This window comes from Stegastes partitus, unplaced genomic scaffold (assembly GCF_000690725.1).
Source record: "Stegastes partitus isolate 25-593 unplaced genomic scaffold, Stegastes_partitus-1.0.2 Scaffold486, whole genome shotgun sequence".
Lineage (NCBI taxonomy): Eukaryota > Metazoa > Chordata > Actinopteri > Pomacentridae > Stegastes > Stegastes partitus.
The window spans coordinates 243,770-263,304 of record NW_007578217.1 but is presented as its reverse complement, the minus strand read 5'-3'; the positions used below and the strand labels follow the sequence as shown (position 1 = coordinate 263,304).

The 19,535-nt window shown below is 41.8% G+C and overlaps 2 protein-coding genes across 2 annotated transcripts in view; one reads left to right on the top strand and one right to left on the bottom strand.

The window, feature by feature from the left end:
* Positions 1-5,650, top strand: part of depdc7a (DEP domain containing 7, paralog a) — a 10,381-nt gene extending 4,731 nt beyond the window's left edge. Inside the window, exons 3-9 of the mRNA XM_008287082.1 lie at positions 758-888; positions 993-1,185; positions 2,749-2,969; positions 3,391-3,533; positions 3,724-3,849; positions 3,951-4,029; positions 4,116-5,650. Coding sequence (XP_008285304.1) covers positions 758-888; positions 993-1,185; positions 2,749-2,969; positions 3,391-3,533; positions 3,724-3,849; positions 3,951-4,029; positions 4,116-4,339 — 1,117 coding nt within the window. The 3' untranslated portion in view covers positions 4,340-5,650. The remainder of the gene's footprint in view (positions 1-757; positions 889-992; positions 1,186-2,748; positions 2,970-3,390; positions 3,534-3,723; positions 3,850-3,950; positions 4,030-4,115) is intronic.
* Positions 5,651-6,811: 1,161 nt separating this feature from the next.
* cstf3 (cleavage stimulation factor, 3' pre-RNA, subunit 3) lies at positions 6,812-18,754 on the bottom strand. Its single transcript, XM_008287080.1, has 20 exons — positions 18,530-18,754; positions 17,789-17,893; positions 17,495-17,590; positions 12,726-12,758; positions 11,931-12,028; positions 11,761-11,827; positions 11,642-11,676; positions 11,431-11,557; positions 11,260-11,337; positions 11,016-11,178; positions 10,199-10,308; positions 9,988-10,104; positions 9,684-9,902; positions 9,504-9,606; positions 9,305-9,374; positions 9,024-9,219; positions 8,768-8,918; positions 7,769-7,863; positions 7,581-7,641; positions 6,812-7,398 (listed from the first exon to the last, which is right to left on the bottom strand). Exons 1-20 carry the CDS (start codon positions 18,554-18,556, stop codon positions 7,199-7,201), a joined length of 2,151 nt encoding a protein of 716 aa, XP_008285302.1. The 5' UTR covers positions 18,557-18,754; the 3' UTR covers positions 6,812-7,198.
* Positions 18,755-19,535: the final 781 nt, after the last annotated feature.

Sequence of the window (19,535 nt, the reverse complement as noted above, 5' to 3'; positions counted from 1 at the left end):
TCTATCTATCTATCTATCTATCTATCTATCTATCTATCTATCTATCTATCTATCTATCTATCTATCTATCTATCTCGTGCTTGTTGTCTGCTCACGATTCCCAGCCCAGAACCAGTTTGTCACTCATTTAACACTTAATTTTAACATGTATTGAGTTAATTAGACACCTATGGAGATGGTGTGATGTGGATTTCATCATAGTGCCAGGCGAGCTGTTCAGAACGTATTCCCAAAATGTTAAACTATTCTTTCAAACTCAGGCGATTCTCCTTTACATCAAGGGTGCAACATGAAATTTCAGGGAGGCTGTCGAGGGCGGCAGAGACAGGCAGTCGCTCGTGTGGTTCTAACGCGTGGCCTCGGCCGTTTGGTTTTGACCTCTTTCGATCCACTTTCGATGTGGTGTTGATTTGAGGCTGTCACTCAGACGAGTCTAAAGCTTCATAGGACCCATGCGCTCTAACTGTCTCAAACAAAGCGCGTCTTGTTTCTGCAGCGTGCACCGAGTCGAGTCTCCGCAGGGAGAGTTTAAACAAACAGAAAAGACAAACCTCACGTGTCTGATGATAATTTAATGCCAGAAAATGAGCGTTTATTTAGTCTTTTTCGGTGTAAAAAGGGGACATAATCAAACCAGAAGCAAACTGTGATTGAACAACAGCCACTAGAAACCGTTCTGATGCTACATCCGTCCCTGTAATAAGTCTATTTATCTTTTTTCATTTCCCCTGATTGCTGTTATTATGTGACTCTTCAGACAAGAGGTGCTGAGCTACTCCACCCACTCCCCGGTAAATACAGACAAATCGCTGGAGGACGTGCTGGGAAACCTCAACCTCAGCTCGACCATCACCCCTCAGATGATCAACCTCGGCCTCTCGCAGCAGCGTAAGTCGCTTTCTATCTGATGAGAGGCGGCAGTGTGACGGAAAACAGACACGATGTTTTCATGCAACAAACACTTTGCGTGACTCTGGTGGTGTTTTTCACAGTTGTGGATGAAGTGTGGCACCAGCAGGCGGTGTTCCGGCTGCTGCAGCTGATCGAGCTCCCCCTGTTGGAGAACCTGCTGGAGGGGAAGGAAACATCGCGGCCTTCTCTGCACGGCATGGACAGCGACCCCGACCTGCTGTACACGTCCAGCTACCTGGACAGAGAGGTTCTGAAGGCGTTCAGCGAAGCACAGTGAGGCTTTTGCAGTTATCTTGTGTTAATCAGTGTTAAGTTTCTTATTTAAATTGCTTTCTTGGTTCTAACCTGCAGGTTTTTGGAAACTCTCTGCCTGCTGAACATGACTCAGCATGTCCGAGTACGCCATGCTCTTTAACTAATAAGAAAACACAAACCTATTAAGCACACATTTACTTTTTTCTTTATTTGGATTGATCACAAAATTATGTGTTAGTGTCTAAAATATAATCATTTCAGTAGTGGTTAATTATGGAAACTATGTTGAACAGTTATACTGAGTGGTGGGAAGTACATGTACTCAAATAATACACTGCACTTAAACACAATTTTGCCATAATAGAGAATTTCTGAAACACTTTTCACATTTATTTAAAAGCTATAGTTAGCAAATATGGTGAAAGTTCAGAATTTGCATGCAAATCACATGACCAGTTTATAAACTATGATGCATCGTATGAGGATAAATACAACTACTATTAACTAACATCAATCTATGAGGCGGTTAAGATGAGCTCATTACATTCAGTTTAAAAGCTGCTCTTACACGTGGATGCATCGATAATAATGATCCAATAATATACTACTGGGAGAAGAGATTTTTGCATAATGATTACTTTAAGTTTTACTTCTTTAAGTATATTTTGTTGTTGATATTTTTCAGAAATTAGCATCAAGAAATTTGGAATACAGGACTTATACAGTGTTTATTATAGTGAGGTGTTCCACTCAGTGCTCCACTTCAGTACACGATGAACAATGGCGATGATGAACTCCTTTGTTTGCTGCTGGTTTTATATCATGTAGATGATTAGGAATTTATTGATTTATTTGCCTGGTTTAAACCCATATATGTTTTACAGTATGTCCCAAAAGTGAATAGAGGTCATCTTTATGCAGAGCAACAGTTCTTTTGTTTTTTCAGATCCTCAGAGAGTTCTTTTACCATGAGGTGCCATGTTAAACTTCCAGTGACCAACTCCAGATTTAACACACCTGCTCCCCATTCACACCTGAGACCTCGTAGCACTAACGAGTCACATGACACCAGGGAGGAAAAACGGCTAACTGGGCCACATTTTCACTTGGGGGTGTACTCACTTTTGTTTGTCATTTTGAGGGGACAGTAGATTTATACTGTTATACAAGCTGTACTACTTTACATGGCAGCAAAGTGTCATTTCTTCAGTGTTGTCCCATGTAAAGATATAATAAAATATATTTGTGACATACTCTATCTGCTAATAACTCCATGTGTAGTGGGAGCAACTGAGTTCTCTCCACATCCTTAAACTCTAAGTGCTTATTTTACCTTCCCAGTCTCGCCCTGTTGCTTAACCTTGACTCTCTAATCTGTTGACATCATTACATTTCAGTCAGTTAAGGCACATGCTACAAAACCCGCCATCGTTTGTCTAACGGCCTTTGGTTGCATGTCAGCCCCTCTCTCTTCATCCTCCTCATTTCCTGTCTGCATCTCCAAACAATCAAACGAAGGCAAACAGCCCCAAAAATATGAATATATAAAAAAAATAATACTTACTCATCCTTCTCCCTCAGGGCTGATGAGTGGATGTCAGGGGCGGTGGACTGTCTGGAGTTCCTTCCCGACGAGCTGGTGGTGGAGGTCAGTCGGGGTCTGGCCGGCTGTGCCGACGACCTGCCTCGGTGCAAGGAGCTGCTCTACCAGGTGCTGACTCAGCACTACGGACACACCGAGCAGCCGCCTCTGCTCAGCAACCACGTGTTCGACATCCACTCCGGCATCTCGGAGCTGCTCGGTAAGAGGAGAAGCGGTCGGGTCTTCTGTTAATGATGAATGCGAGTCGGATCTGAGGTTTTGTGAACTCTTTATGTTGCTGCCTTTTTAAAAACAATTATACTTGCTTGAGTTCCTTGAAGACGTTTCACCTCTCATCCAAGAGGCCACAAAAGACCCTAACGAACCCCACTGTGGCAGGGGGAGTACTAAGGACTCACATAACAAGAGGGAGGAGCAACAAACCCTCAAATAAAACTGAAACCCAGGTGTTAATGGCTCCTTAAGGATATCAGTATGTGGAACTCCCAACTAGTCAGTCAGAGCTGATGAAGCCTCTCGGATGAAACGTCTTCAAGGAACTGCTACGACTAAACTACGAGAATAACCGTGACCTGGATGAAGCTTCACAGACGTATTAAAAAGAGCTGTTTTATTGTCAGTGAACGGGAAGGTGGAGCTCGCTCTGGAGACGTTGCAGCTCAGCCTGAAGCTGCAGAACTCGCGCAGCAGGGAGGAGCTCCGGAGGCTCCTGAGATTCATGGCCATCGCAGCCAAATCGCAGGAAGTCAAACTGCACAAAGAGGTCAGCACTTCTGTGAATCTGTACATTAGTGTCAGACTTTTAAAATGTTAAAATGAGCTCATTACATTCAATTAAAAAGTGGATGCATCAATATTAATGATCCACTACTGAGAGAAGTGATTTTTGCATAATGATTACTTTAAGTTTTTATTCTTTAGGTATGTTTTTGATTTGGAGTTCTTTCTTTCAGATTGAGAACAGAATGGCGGTGAAGAGGTCTTTCTCTGGTGCCATCGTCTATAGCAGGAGACTCTCCAAAGGAAAGGTGGACTTGATGGTTCTGTTTATGATGGACAACCACTGTGACCTGTTCAAGGTGAGTTGGAGTCGGCACGTCTGCAAGAAACGTGACTGTATTTATCTCAATTCTGGATCTTCAAGTCAAGATAAATAAACTACTTTGCTCCCTTTCACCAGATCCCTGTCTCGTTGCACAAGATGGTCAGCGACAGAATAATGAACATCATGACGGGGAAGGATCCGGACATGATGACAGGTTTGCAGATTTTCCGATCAAACCTCTGGCTGTTGACGAAGACAAACTCTTGCTAATTCTTGCTTCCCTGTCTCTCTTTGCTGCAGGGTCGACATACTGCACGAGAGTAAGCGCTAAGGACTACTCAGAAAACGCACAAAAAACCACTAAAGAGGAGCTTTTGTCTCTGCTGCGGACTGTCCACGAGAACCCCAAACTCTCCTCGAAGGAAAAGAGACGGCTACTGGGACAGTTTTACAAAGGACACCCGGAGATTTTTATCCAGTACTTTGGAAATAGATTGTCAAGTGTCAACATGTTGCTACGGTAATATTTATTAATTTGAAAAACAAAAAAAAATCATGTATGAAATGTAAAAAGAGGTTAATGTGACGATTTTCTTTTCCTCCATCTGTAAATAGTTACGACTACTGAACAAGAATGTGAATTTTAATTGTAGAGACTCTTAATAAGCTGCAATATTTAAGGACGTATTTACTTTTTTTTGGTTTTTGGTGCAGGACACTAACATGCAATGTGTTCATAAGGTTTTGTACGAGACTGTTATTTTATCCAAAAGAAAGAAAACGAACCAAGTGTTCCTGAGAGATTAGTTTTTTTGTAATATTTTCACATCACAATGCATTTTGATGGCGATACATGTCTAACGATGCATCCGGACGTCGCTTATCAGTGGGTATATTGTCTGTGCTTGTGCAATAGGATCAGTGTTAGCAATAAAAAAATGTGTCGGCTTCTCATATACAATGTGATGTACAGTACAAGTATGTGTGAGGAACCCTCCAACGGAAATTTGAAACTGGAAATCTGAAAGTCTGATGTTGTTCTCTGTAGTAAACAGTGAGAAGCATTCATGAGATTCAGCCCTCTGGGTTGTTGTGTTTGTCGAAAAAAAAATCAACAAAACAGATGTTGTACTTTTGTTGTTGTTGTTGTTGTTTTTCTTCCTCAGCCTTCGTCGCGTTTCAGCGTCATCTTCAGGGTTTGAAATAAGGTTTATGTAATGTTTCTAATCAGATGAGGAAATTGCTTCCAAATTTCCAAGAAGAATTCCTAGACTAAGCTAAACCACAAACATCTTGTTTGTATTTTGGCAGGTCTCATAGTAAAATTCAACTGGTATTGTTTAGCGTTCATACATTCACGTGGCGCTGCTCCTGACGTAAAGACAGCAAATCGTATCTGAGTAATTAATCCACAAAATGTCAACAATGTTCAGTTTTGCAGGACTTGTCTAGTGCATGGAACAAACACGGTCCTCTGTTTTTCTTTCCTAACAGAGTGGCATAACTGTGAATGCTGCTTTTTTTTCTCCTGAGGTTCTCATGTCAGACAAAAAATCTGAAAAATTGCTGATTCACCTAAACTGTCCATGTGCAAATTGTTTTTTTAAAAGTAGTTTGGGAGGCCAGCACCGTTTCTTTCTTCTTCTTTTTTCTCGGCTGACATTAGTTACGCCCAGAGCGCTAGAAAACAAACCCACAGAGCTCTTAATGTGCTTTAACGATTCTCCAGCTGTAATCAATGACTTGAAACCACCACGGAGACGCTGAGAAAAGGCCAACAAGCAATGAAATAACCTAATAGTTTACTGTAACACAATTAAATTATTCCCTCCCGATCCTGTCTAAATCCATTATTTTTTCAGCTGTTTTAGTTTCCAAAAACTATCAGCGTTGCGAAGCACAAAGCAGCATTCAGGCATTACGTGGGCGTAGAGAGGTGTTCTGCATAATTTGCTTGATACTACAGTGCGACGTGTGAATAGGAGCTGAGATAGGGCCGCCACGTACTCACAACAAAGCAGTGCTGTGCAAATAATTACCTGCTGAGGACAATGTGAAAACGAGCAGCTGCCCGGTATTAAAAAATGTGCATTGTGCTTTTTTCAATCCAGTCGAGCAAATAAAGTGTCAGCTTTTGTTACGGCAGCTGATGAGTTTAGTGAGTTTAAGGTGAAAGGTTGGCTTTTGTTACTGTAAAAAGAAATGAAACAGCAAACTTATTTCAGTTGGCATTTTTAACTGTCAGGTTTACAAAGCCAAAGAGAAGCAAATCCTCGTGTTTGTTGTGTCAAAGTAAGCTCAGGAAAAATCCTGCTGTCTTCCACATCTGATTATTGAACACAAGCGTCTCATAGTGCAGCCTAGTGGTGGTTATAAAGCCTACAGCCGCTGTTGAAATGAAACGTCCAGCCCAATGGTGTCCAATCCTGGTCCTCGAGGGCCACAGTCCAGCATGTTTTAGATATTTCCTTCTTCCAACACACCTGATTCACATGATCGGGATCCTTATCAGGCTTCTGCAGAGCTTGATGATGAGCTGATCATTTGAATCAGGTGTGTTGGAAGAAGGAAACATCTAAAACATGCAGGAGTGTGGCCCTCCAGGACCAGGATTGCCCACCCCAGATCCAGCCTGAGGCAGAAAAGCGTGACAATAACACATAAGGTATCATCCATCCATCATCTATACACCGCTTAATCCTCACTAGGGTCACAGGGGGGCTGACTCAGGGTGAAGGCAGGTCACCAGTCAGCACACTCACACCTACGGACAATTTAGAATCACCAATTAACCTCAACATGTTTTTGGACTGTGTGGGAGGAAGCTGGAGAACCCAGAGAGAACCCACGCTGCACGGGGAGAACATGCAAACTCCACGCAGAAAGATCCCGGGTGTCCTCACCGGGATGTGAACCGGCAACCTTCTAACCGCCGAGCCACCCGTAAGGTGTCAGCAAAGCTATAAATCAAAACAAACAAAAAAAGCAAAGTCCAGTTGAATTCTTTTCCACTTTTATTGAAAGGAATTGTGTTTCCTCCAGTTATCTAAAAAAAGCTTCTTTCCACTTTGCCATCCCTTGAGCGTAACAAGGCCAAAACGGAGCTGTGTGCCAAAACCAATGGTTGAATTAAAAATTTTGTACAGTATAAGGGTCAGTCTTTAAAAATAAAAACTGTTGACAAAACGAAAAAAAAAACAAAAAAAAAAACACATAAACACTCAGGTGTGCATACTGTATGCATGTTTTGTGTGATGGTGTGTGTGTGTGTATGCTCGTCTTCTGTACAGAGATGAGGGGATGTATAATCTGCCGTGTACATTTCTCCTATATGACCACCTGCTAGAGATTACATTCTTGAAGGGCTCCATGTGTGTTTGAGTTTATCGGATCCTCTTCTGTTGGCGTGCGCGGTAGATGTCGTGTATGGGAGGAGCAACGGCTCCTTTGTCGTCCTCCTCGTCTGAGTCTGCGTTAGGCCTCTTGAGTGACTTGGCAACGGCGTGGTTCTCCATGGCTCCGTTGCCCTCCCCTCCTGCATCGGGCTGTCTACCAGTGATCAGCTCTACAGCAGCATCGACGGCTACAGAGAGGACAGAGAGCACAGCAGGTTTTAGGGTTTAACACACCGTCAGCACCCAAAGTGTTCATGACCGACCAACCAGCTGATAATTTCTACCACCGAAGCCACGTTGCTAATGTGGCTAAAAATAGAAAAGCTATGGATTCATTAAAAGTGCTGGTAAAAAAAAACACACAACTTACTCTCAGGAAGTGTGCATCTCCTGAAAGTTTCCATGAGCTCATCCACTTGGACAAAGGGACCCTGCAGCAAGACACAACCACAGACTCTTTGAATCCTCGCAGTAAGACAATGAAAAAATAAAAATCTGCTGCTTTGTATTCATTGGCAGTGAACATGAGCTTGATAGCGTTAAGCTGCTGCCACTTACAGTGAAGCACGTAGGCGGAGGGAGCAGCTTCATTAGGACTACGGCAGCTGGGGGGACTGGGAAAACTCCACCAGGGACGGGGTGTAGACCTGGAGCTGCAGGAGGAAACATGAGAAGCGTCGTCAAACATGAGTCCTTCGATGCATTTACTCGTAGCGGAAAGACGCCGCATCCTACCTGCTAAACTAACACAACACACAGCGCTTAACAAATCTTATAGACCATCCAGCATTAGGAAGTGCTTTAATCAATAAGTGCTTAAATTTAAGGAAGAATCTCCAGAATGATCAACAGCTTCATTCCACAAGCTGTCAGAATGCTGAACTGCTGATCCAGATATGCAAACACTTCTTTTTAAAAATTGTTTTAAGTGATTGGATCCTGAAGAAACGCTCTCTCATCTTGCCTGTACAACTGTGTATGTACAGCAAAGTGACAATAAACTTGATTTGATTCGATTTAATTCCCACTCAGCTCTTGTCGTTTTACCAGTTTTAACAGGAGTGAGGAATTTCATACTGAATTCACCTTTTCATACCCAAATTCGATCCGGCCCACTGGGCTTCTCTGAGAAGTCAGAAATTAATCAAGCGCAACATTCAACCACTAAAACAAATTATTCTGTTCAGGAATGCAAGTAAATAACTTTAATTTAACATCTTAATCAATAAATAATAAAGTGCTTTGTTACTTTTTCTGTTTTTTTGTAAAACTGTAAATCTGAAAATTCATGGATAACAATAACAATAACTATACTTTAGCATTAAAAATATCATTTTGGTTAAAGAGCTTCTACATGCTGGTGTGTTAACCATTACAGAAACATAAGAAATGATTTTGATAATTACTAATGCTGTTAATTTAGGGTACAAACCTTTTACTAGGTGGTGGTCTAATACATTTGTTAAGCCCTGTGTGCAATGATTTCTCCTACATGAAGGCTTTTATGTGTTTACTGGATTTGAAAGAAGACCCTGAGCAGCCAAAGGGGGTACGTACGAGCAAGGTGACGTGGCTGGAAGGGGATCATCTGATTGGTGTCTGGTTTGGGGTACTCAGGTTTACGGTCAGCTTCGTCCTTTAGCGCAGGCGCGGAGGGGGCCACCACGGTCTCTGGGAGCAGCGCTGCCAGTTTGGCACGAGACACATCCTACAAACACGCAGCGGAGTTAAACATCAGCTCAAGTCAACAGAAAAGCTTGACCTGTTTTGGCAGGATGCGTTAAAAAGAAGAAAAAAAAAAGAACATGCACACCTTGTATCCGAGGGCCTTGAGTTCACTGGTGGAGCAGGGATACAGGTCCATGAACTTGTATCTGTCCACCAGCAAGGCCGTTTCTTTGCCCTCGTATTCGTCCTTGAACGCGGTGAAACGCCGGCGTTCTACTTTCAGAATACTGGCCAGGTCTCCTATGTTGCTCTCAAAGGCGAGGAACCGAGCCCAGATCTCACTGAGGAAACAAGTTAACTGTCAGAGATGTCACTTTTATGACACGGACACGCAAGCGCTGTGGTTGTATTTAATGTTGACATTACCCCGACTTCTCTGGTGATAAGCTTCCTGAGGTGAGGACACGTTCAAACAGAACTCTGGTGTTGTTATCCTCTGGTGACAGAAATGACACACAAAGAAAAGCAGGGCACGGTTTCATTACTTTTGACAGGAGAGACACTTTTCATCTTTTAAAGGCGGATGCTGAGACGTCACTGAGATCAATCTGTCGGTGGAACGTACCATTAAGGTGTGAGAGGTAATCGATGTACGCAAGTATGTACTCTGGAATGTCGCCATATTTCTTCAAACCAAGCTCGAAAATCTTAAAGGCCACCGATTTATCCTGTTGAGAGAAACAGTTGAAAGTGTGCACCGACATCACATAGCCTGCATACTGATCATGTGACTACGCCTTCCTACCTTGCTGCAGTAGTATTCCATCAGCGCTGCAGTCACGTACACATGGTGACGTGTGCGTAGATCCTCCCGGGCCTTTTTGAAAATGGTGCGACCTGATTTGATGCCCTCCGCCCTCCTTGCGAACTTCATGTACTGGATGTAGACCAGCGTGGGGTCGATGTCCTCGATGGCCAGCAGCTTGTTGTAGATGCTGTGGACTTTCTCGTACTTCATGCGACTCTGACACGACAAAAGACACGTGCTGTTAAGTCCCCCCGTCGTCCCACGAGTCGGTTAGCAGCGCGTGCTTGAATGCAAAACTCACTTCTTCGTAGTCGGCAAACGAGAAGTACAGAAGCATGTTCTTTTTCAGGAGGGTCCCGATGGCACGTTCGTAGATGTTAGCTGCCTCGTCACTGAAGAGTTTGGAATTATTCATATCCTGAGAGACAGAAAAACAAACAGTTAAAGAATTCCAGGACTGTTTGACCTGGCATGTCGTGTGAAATCCGAGACTGAAAGGTTTCATCTCTCACCCCTTTCTCTGCCAGCAGCTTGCTGGACTGCTCCAGGTACTGTGCTGCCTCATACCATATGTCGGGGTGGTGGCCCAGCACCAGCAGGCACTGCTCATAGGCAAACATCACTGCACCACAGAACACAATAACGGAATACAATATTAGGTGTTAAAAAAAACCCAAAAAAACAAAATCAGTTCATCTAAAGCATGATGGAGGAGAAGAGAGAGAATCTATGCCCTCTAGTGGAGAAAAAATGTTCATACATCCTTTATATCTTCTGACTGCTGCCCAAAAAATGAACAGGAATCAGTACTTTTGAGGAATATATACAGTCGTCCTCAAATGTATTCATCTCCTTCCATTAAAGAAAAGGAAAAATTCACAATAGTCACTCAAATAACTAGAAACGGAAAAAGTAATAATAAATAAAAATTTGCTAAATTATAGTTGAGTGAAATAAGACATTGCTTTTGGATTGTGGGTGAAAAGAATTAAAATAAAAAATAATAAAATTTGTCCCGAGCACTTTGCTGATGAGCAGTGGAATCTAAACACCTGTCAACAGGTGCAGAAGTCTGATTAAGAGCTACAGAAACACTGGATAGCAGTAATTGGCTCAAACGGTTGTTCAACAGAATATTAGTTTACGGGTCCCATCATGCTTGTTTTTTTAGATATTTCTGTTGAACCACAATTCAAAAGCTATGTCATGATGTTCATTACATTTTTATTTATTACTACTTTAGTCAATTTCAACCTATTCCAGCTGTTTTATTCCTTCTGTAATGGGAGGGTATGAATACATTTATACATGTTGAGCCCAAACCCTCACCTCTCTTTGTGATGAGGGTCTGGTCTTCTGTGCGCAGTGGGTTGCTTTTCTCCCACTGGATGTACTTCTTCCACATTTCCACTTGCTGGGCCTCCTGAGGGGAGTTCTGGGGCGGGACCGAGGGTGCGTTCCTGTCCAGCCCCTTCATCACAGTCTCATACTCCTGAAATATGACAAACCATTTAATGATCAGTATTCGAAGACAGAACAAACATGATTCAAAACCCTTTGCTCCAGGTCTCACCTTAGCCACCCTCCTGGCGTTCATGTAGTCTCTACTCCGATCCTCAATCATCTTTTTGGCCAAATGCACATTGATTCCCTGTTCAGGAAAACACACAAATCAGTCTCGCGCTCCATCACGCTTCAATCAGGCAGATAAAAGACGGTTTAAAAGCCTTTGTGCGTCACTCACCTCCTCGTATTTGCTATAATCTCTCCAGAGCTGTTCGATGTTGATCATGGGGTTCACGCAGCCTCTCTGGTAAACCCTCCGTACAGCCGTGATTCTCTGGTTCTCTGCATATGAGCCCACGGCCTCACTGATACAACACAAAGATCAAATGTTAACGTTCAGGCGAATACAGTTCAGGAGGTCGTAAAAGGTTTCTAGAAAAAGTACTTACACCCCCTTCAGGAAATTGATGTAGTCTACCCAAATCTGTGAAGTCAAAGATCACCGTTAGAGAAGCACAGTTAACAGAAATGTATATTAAACCACAAATAATAGTTCGGCTCTGCGCACCTGATAAGACATGATCTCCATGCCAATTTTATCCAGGGCAAAGTCATACGCCTGGGCCATCTTCTCTCTGACGGTGGGAAGATAAACGTACGATGAAAAATGTGTATTTTACAGGAAGGCAGTGAATCAACACGCTGTACTCAACGCTACAGCTCAGCCTGTCGTCTTACTTGTAGCTGGGAAGCTTCCCTTTGGTCTCTCGGACGTATGAGAGGTAGCATTTCCACAGGTCGATGTGCAACACTTTCATCAGGCATCTCTGAAACAACTACAGCGGCAAGAGGACGTTAGATGACACGACTGAGACACAAACTCACATTGTGTATATATTCAGCAAAAAAACATCATCAGGTCATTTTCAGTGATTGGCTGATTGAATCCAAACTATGATGCAGATCGTCGGTGGTGTTTGCCAAAAGCAGCGCAGAGGGAAACAAAAACCAATTCAGAGGGGATTCCAGCTTTTATGCAGCAGAGTTGTTACTCTGCTTTAATAAAAATAACCCTCAGATGTGGCCGACAACTCCTGTGAGCTCCTCCAACTTCAGTTTGAATCATTTTTACATTCATTTTAAGACACACTGAAGGAATTTCTTAAAAGTGTGGAGTGTCACGGACAGAGAGGTTAACTGTGCCGTCAATTAAATATCATGGATTTGTGTGTGTGTGGATCCTATAGAGTAACAGTTTGCATTGCTTTGTTGTTTTTAATCGCATCACTACAGTACCCATAAATTAGTAGGTTGAAATTCAGAGAAAATACTGTAAAGGGCCTTAATTTATTTCTTTATATGCACCTTGTGTGTTTATTAGAACCAAAACAGCATGCCTTTTATATTGATTTGAAGATTTTATGATTGGTATTATGCATATTCTAGCAAAAAATCAAATTATAAGGTGACAACTAGAATATTTAGACACTCAGACGTCCCTTCCCAGATTTCATGAACGTAACGGACACTTACCTTTTCTACCTTGTCATAGTTTTTAGCCTTGATCTGCAAATAAGAGTGTAAATGCAACGTTATTCCAAGTCTCCTCGACTTTAAGGTTTACAGGAAACATGCGTTCATGCAAATGTAGTCACTCAAACTCTCTCTCACACTCTCACACACACACACACACACACACACAACCCTGAAGATCAACAAAGTGAAATTCACACAAGAATGACAAATTACTTTTAGAAAGGGGTTTATTTTCTTTGTAGTTGCGCCACATAACCCAGAAAAAAAAAACACCATTGACCATGTGTTACAGAAACAGTGCAGAATTTAAATATTTAAATATTAATTTCAAGAAAAATACTTTTAAAAAATCTGAGGGATACAGTGTCTTCCTCTGACAGCCTCAGGTGTGCGTCCTCCCTCGGTAAACACTGCTGCCGTGCTGAATTTCATAATGTTCATGTGCAAAAGCCTCGCAGCGCCCTCCAGTACATACAGGTGTGGCGGCTGGTATTTCTGTGGTGTTAGCACTCCAGACTTATGCGGGTACACCGACTCTACACCGCTGTGTTTTCATTAGTGTTAGACAAAAAAAAAAAAAAAAAAAGCTGTGTTTTCATTAGTGTTGGACAAAAAAAAAAAAAAAGGCAGCATAGACTCGACACGGCAGGGAAATATCCCCAAGGACTGAGACAGCACAGTGCACTGCTGTAAGACAACTGTGTGTATTTTTTTTGCTGGGGCCTCAAGGTGTAAAAAGTTAAGAGGAAAAAGTCAACTTCTCAACGATGTACTGACGTTACAGCTTGAAAAATAATAGTGTGCTCGCACAGTGAGGTGTGCTGATAATATTCACACAATCCTGCCGCCCTGTCGTCTTTCTGTGGCGTCCTGAGGCCTGTTAATGGAGGCAAAGGCTAAATACTGTGACTGCAATGTCTCACGCTCTATATTCACCTAGTGCTTCTCACTTCTACTGTCCACTACTGCTTTAAGGCCCCAAAACACATAATATCTGTTATCTGTGTCTACATAAGTGTGTGTAAAATATATTTAAATATCTGGAAGATGAGCACTCTGGTAATTTTGCAAAAAAAAAAAAAATTATAAAAATGGGCAAAGCATTGCAAAACTATTCAAAACTACATTTTTGTAAAAGTTCCCTAGAAGGGACGCTGCAGTTTAGAGTGCCTCTAGGACAGGTGACCTTCACTACCTACTCTAAAAAAAACAAGTCAGAGAGAAATGCAAGGCCGTAGAAATACAAGATACGAGTTTGAAGGTGAAATTTTATTTAAAAATGCTTCAAAAAACAAACAGAAAATCTAAACTGTGTATTATCCTAAATGCTAGAGTTTCTAACGTCACTACATGTCATGTGCTCAATAACTGACACGAGCTTCTCTGTAGGGAGGTTGTGTTTGAACAAGTCTGCTGACAAACTGGTGGAAATGTCCTGAAAGCTCCTCCTACAGTGGAACACGCCAGAATCGCTCTGTTCTGCTTTAAAGGTGAGTTTTTTTGTTTTTTTTTTTAGTACCGGGGGTCCATTTAACAAAGCAGGTTTAGTGAAAACTCTGTTAACCCTGAAATGATGGAGAGCTTCCCTAAAGCTGCTTTGTGAAACGGACCCCAGGTCACCCAATGTCCTCATAAAAAACAGAGTCCTCCTGAATTCAACTTCTACTGAAGATGAGGCCCTTAAAAGCACACACAATACACCTGTGTTTCCTTCAGCACGCTATTGACTTACTTTGATATGAAAAAAAAAAAGAAAGTTCACGTCAAAGTTAAACTATAGACTAAGACATCAAGAATGTAAAAGGTAGAAAAGTAGGTAGAAGGAAGAAATCCATTAGAGATGAAATCACTGTTTGTGAACGATAACTACACTGTCCAGCTTCTTAAGAATTCAATGGAAATAATCTTAACGAAGAGGTTTAAGTTTGTTCCTATGGGATCAAATCCAGCAGGCAAACAGGATGTGTTTCTACACTACAGTTACAGACATGCAGTGTTGTTCCAGCTCCACTGTGGCTACACAGAAACCAAACTGCATTCAAGTTATGAAGTAGGAACACTGCAAATACGAAAAAAAATAAAAGATCCATCCTTAAGAGAAAATAATTGAGACTCTGAGCTGATCTGAATTATGCATGTTTCCTTGTCAGTCCTGGTTTTTCCTCCCTCAAGACAAATCTTCCTCTTTGTCATAGAGCAATACAGTAACGGCTGAACAATGAACGGGAGTTTTATTTTAAAGCATGTGTCCTGAAAGAGGACGTGGCCTCTATATGCTCGACTTCATGTAACATCTTTACCTCATGTCTTCGTGTTATGGGGCCAAATATAAACCAACAATAGTCTCCAGTCTGCACACGTGCTGGTATCCTTCACTAGAAGGCACACGTCGCCACACTCAGCTGGGGGTTCTGGTTAATGCACTGGGCACAATGAACCTGATCGAGCTGGAATCTACGACTGGGCCTTGAAACAGTGTGAGTAATGGAAAAGAATTAGTGTGATTTGTCAAGGGGGCGACTTGTGCAAATTAGGTCTTTGTAAAACAATAAAGGAGCAGGACTGTCACACACTAACACCAGGGTGTATTATGGTCTGTAATGCAACTGAAAGAATAAATAAAAATGGATTAAATTTGATTTTTTGCTCTGTAGCCCTACAGGGGGATCCAATTGAGGAAAATCTACATTTAGTAAATTGAAACTACATGTGGCGGTAATAAAAGGGGGAGGCTGAGAGTTGGTCCATATACTTACCAGTAGGGTGGCGACTGTTTTCTTTACTTTTACTATGAATTACAATATGAGGTATAAAAATACTTTACCAGCAAATGCCCTGTGCTATGTTACAATGCTGAGAATTTCACTGCTTCTATATCTTCTGCAGAGCTTAAAAACTAACAAACTATATATCTAGTGTGTATCTAAAAGGAAAAAAAAGCCTCTCCTCTATGCAAATATAATTTAAATATATCTTAGGTTGGGGTGTGACATTACCTGTTTGAAGTTTAGTGGGGAAAGATGGCAGAGTAAGAGGTTAAAAAAAAAAAACAGAGACTTAAAAGGGAGTGAAAATGACATTAAGGTTTCATTTAACTTTAAGGGAGTTCACTACTTGCAATACAATGTGCTCAGAGTGAGTTCAGTTGATGGAGTATTCCTGTGTGTACGAGGAAAGCTCTACAAGTGTCCCTACATGTTTTATTATTACTGTTAGATGCACGTATATTCACAACTACTCCATTCAATACGCTAAGCTGGCCTCAACGCTTGACATGCAAAACATCTGATTACGCAATAGCTGATAAGATTTTTCTTTTTTGGATGTAGCTTATCTTTCCTATAAATGATTATAAGTCACTCTAACATCAATCTGCTTTCATCTGTCCACTAAAGCTCCACATCCCAGTATGTGTCTCATCCTGATCCTAAATACTGCTTTGTTTACTATCAAACCTACTGATTATTAAATGCCTCACCTATGACGGTTTCCCTGCCTTTCAGACGAACAAAGCACCAGTAGTGTCTGATGTTTGAACTTCCTCTTTCTCTCATCTGCTGTCCAGTATGATGCAGAACTAACCAATGACTACGAATAAGATAATTCTCTGTGTTTGCCTGTAAATGCTGTTAGAGGGCGCAACACGTTGGTAATGTAGAATCTGACACTTGTGTGTTCCTGGCACAATTACAAAAACTAGTCCCTGGAAAGCCCAGTCCATTGGGAAAAGGCAGTAATGTGTTCTTTATCTGTTTCAGTGGTTGCAGACCAGGGGGGCAAAAAGTAATGAGGGGTAGCTTCACTCGGGGAAGTAACCCCATGACGAAGCACAACGACCTCAACATAAACCTGCACTTCACGTCACAACATTGAGTTAATCGTTCCTCTTAACTGTCTGGTTCTGTGTGTTCAACACTAGCTGCAGTGGTCGTCAGCAAAAGGTGTAGGGCGTCAGGAAGTGGACTGGACTAGGTTAGCAACTATATGACTGTGTGCAAGGAGGAATTAATCATATCAATAGCTGATTGCAAAAGAGCAAAGCACGTCGATGGCGTCAAGGCAAATGGGTCACTCATCGGGTATTCAGGAGGAGTGGGGGGGGGGGAGAAACGTCTCAAGGAAAGAATGGGCCACACAATCGGAGTATTTGTTTATAAAATTACCCAAAAGAAATGACACAGGAGGCAATAAATTGACACGACAAGTGAATAAAAGGCTAATGCACTCCAATACTATTAAAACAGTTTTAATACTGTTGCAGACCAAACATGCAACAAATGCACTTTAACCCCATTTAAATACGGCGCAGAGAATATGTTGTTTTTTTTTTCTTTTTTATAATCCTGGGAACATAAGATTTTTGTGAAAAAGAAATGGTTAAGAGCTAATTTCCCCTTTGTTTGTGTTTAAAGGCACAGTTCTTTATGAATCCTGCTGGAGCCCGACAAATTTAAAGTTAGGTTTGATATCATTCTTTGTGTGTTTTCAATGCATCATGTAGATATTTTCAGGTGGGTTCAAATTGTGAAAACGTCTGTGTTCGTTACTCTTCACCACCGATGTTAGATTTGTGATGAAAACTATACAAATTCGAGCTGATAAGTCCAACCGGCGTAGCCAGGCTCAGCGATTCCAAACAAGAACTGTGACTTTAAACGTCATTGACGTAAAGAGACATTTTTGGTTGTGTGAAAATCACATTGTTGATCATTGTTAGAAAAAAACCCAGCCATGCACACTAAAAAGAAAAGAAAAAAAGTATTAACCTCAGCTTCAATGAACAGTTTCCAGAATCTGCCAGAACTTGGGAACTGCGAGACAAGTCGCTCGTATGTCTTCCTCGCTTTATCTATGGGTTGGTTCTAAAGAAGGAGAATGCTTTTACATTCCATACCATTAAACACATGAAGAAGCATAATGTGGGTGGGAAAAAAAAACAAAAAAAAAGATGTGCCTTGTATTTTAACAATCTATAACCCCCACCCTTAGTGTCCCAGTTTCCTTAAAACCACCTCCCCGCCTCCCCCAACCCCCAGGAATACAACTCTGTGTCACTAAACCTGTGCTTCTCGAATCAGAATGCTCCATGCGTCAAGGTCATATGGATTTTCTTCCAACTTCTTCTCTGCCTTCTTCACCTTCTCGGGGATGTACTCTGCTGCTGCCTGGCGAGACAACACAAAGGCACAGGACAAAATGGTCAAGCCTCTGAATGTGTCTCAGGGCCCACGCTGCTGGAGAGGGCCACCACACCGCTGAACACACACATGTGGATGGGTTAGGCGTTCATACACGGGGCCTGGATGCTTGCCTCTGCAGATTAAGGACTCTCACATATTTCATAGGTAAAAAAAACAAAAACACAAGATATCATTTGCCCCCCCACCCCCACTAGCTAGCTAGGTCCTGCTAGCTGGCGCCAATGAGTAGCATCCACCACAGTGAAAACTACACTTCGTAAAGCTGACTAGCTAACTAGCAGCAGTTGCTAATAACACGTTAACATGCAGGTAATCTTAAAGTTAGCTCAACGTGTGGATAAACTAGCGTCAAGTAGCGACAAAGCTAAAAACTAGTCACACTCAATATGGCGTACAACAGGCTAAACTTATAGCTTCGCGTTCAAAAACCCCGTGCGAATTACGACGAATTGTACGATACTAGCTATTAGTGCTGCATAAAAAAAGTCACAACGTAATGCATTTAACTATAACAATGTCGACTTCCAGACAGTATCCTTAATAACACACAAGCTACATCATGCTATCTTAAGCAAGAGCTAGCTTGCTGCACGTAGCTACCTGGTCGGCTGCTCCCTCCGTCGACATGGCTGGAAGAGTAATCTGGGTTAGCAATCTTTAATCAACCGGATTAACAATCAACTAATAACGTAAAGCAAGTTTTGTTTTTTTTGTTTTTTTTTTTTTAAACCGCTAAGTATTCGGCATAGCTTCAAAGGGGTCGATCACATTGCCCTTAAGCTACTAGCTGCTCAACGGCTCGCCGATGTCTTAAAATGGCGTGAAGCTGTGGATCCGCTCCGCCAACGGCAACAACAAAAACACATCCGGCAGCGCCCCTTCAAAATAAAACGCCAATAAAAATAATAATAAAAAATAAAAGTCTGACTAAGACGAATCTCTTGAAAAACACTGCCTCATGTAGTAAAATATGTTTTTTTTTTTTATTATTATTGTTTTTTTTCTTTGTGTGTGGAGGTGTAAAATAAAAGCTGGTTAAGCATTTATTTCTGCCATTTCTCAATTCAGAATGAGTAGCCACCTCGCTGTCAGCAAGATTAATTTACTTTCAACAGCAAACTCTAGCTGCTAACAAGCAAAGCCCACCAAATGCCCTGCAGTGAACACAAAAGTCTTCCTGCACTCCCAGCATCACAGGAATTGAACATCCAGAGGATTGTGCACCTAACGCAGCAAATGTATTTTGACGTATGACAACAAGTCAGAACTATGTGGAAACTCTGGTGCTGAAGGACATTCAGAGAGGGTGGAAACTTCAAACCACATTTGAAACCAGCAAGTAAAGACTGGCTGTGGTTTCACGTGTTTTCATGTTGCTTGTTGTGTTTCTATGCAACCTAAAGCCATTATTTACATCTCTTTGCATCTCTCCTGCCCTCTCTGCTTACACATCGTGCATTTAAATACAGCTGAAGTCCCAGTAAAGCTGTTGTCAAGGACATATTTTTATGTTTCTGTTGTCATTTAATGGAACGACTAACACGTAGAGACAGAATTGCGCCTGTTTAGTCACTGCAGAGCCATTTCTGAGAGCAGTTTTTTTGCA

Bases quoted from the DNA above. Each gene is read 5' to 3' on its own strand.
- cstf3 (XM_008287080.1), bottom strand. From the start codon at position 18,556: ATGTCGACGGAGGGAGCAGCCGACCAG. The intron at 17,894-18,529 runs GTAGCTACGTGC...TTGTCTCGCCAG, and splicing joins CGGAGGGAGCAGCCGACCAG to GCAGCAGCAGAGTACATCCC. The intron at 9,375-9,503 runs GTACGTTCCACC...TTCTGTCACCAG, and splicing joins TTACCTCTCACACCTTAATG to AGGATAACAACACCAGAGTT.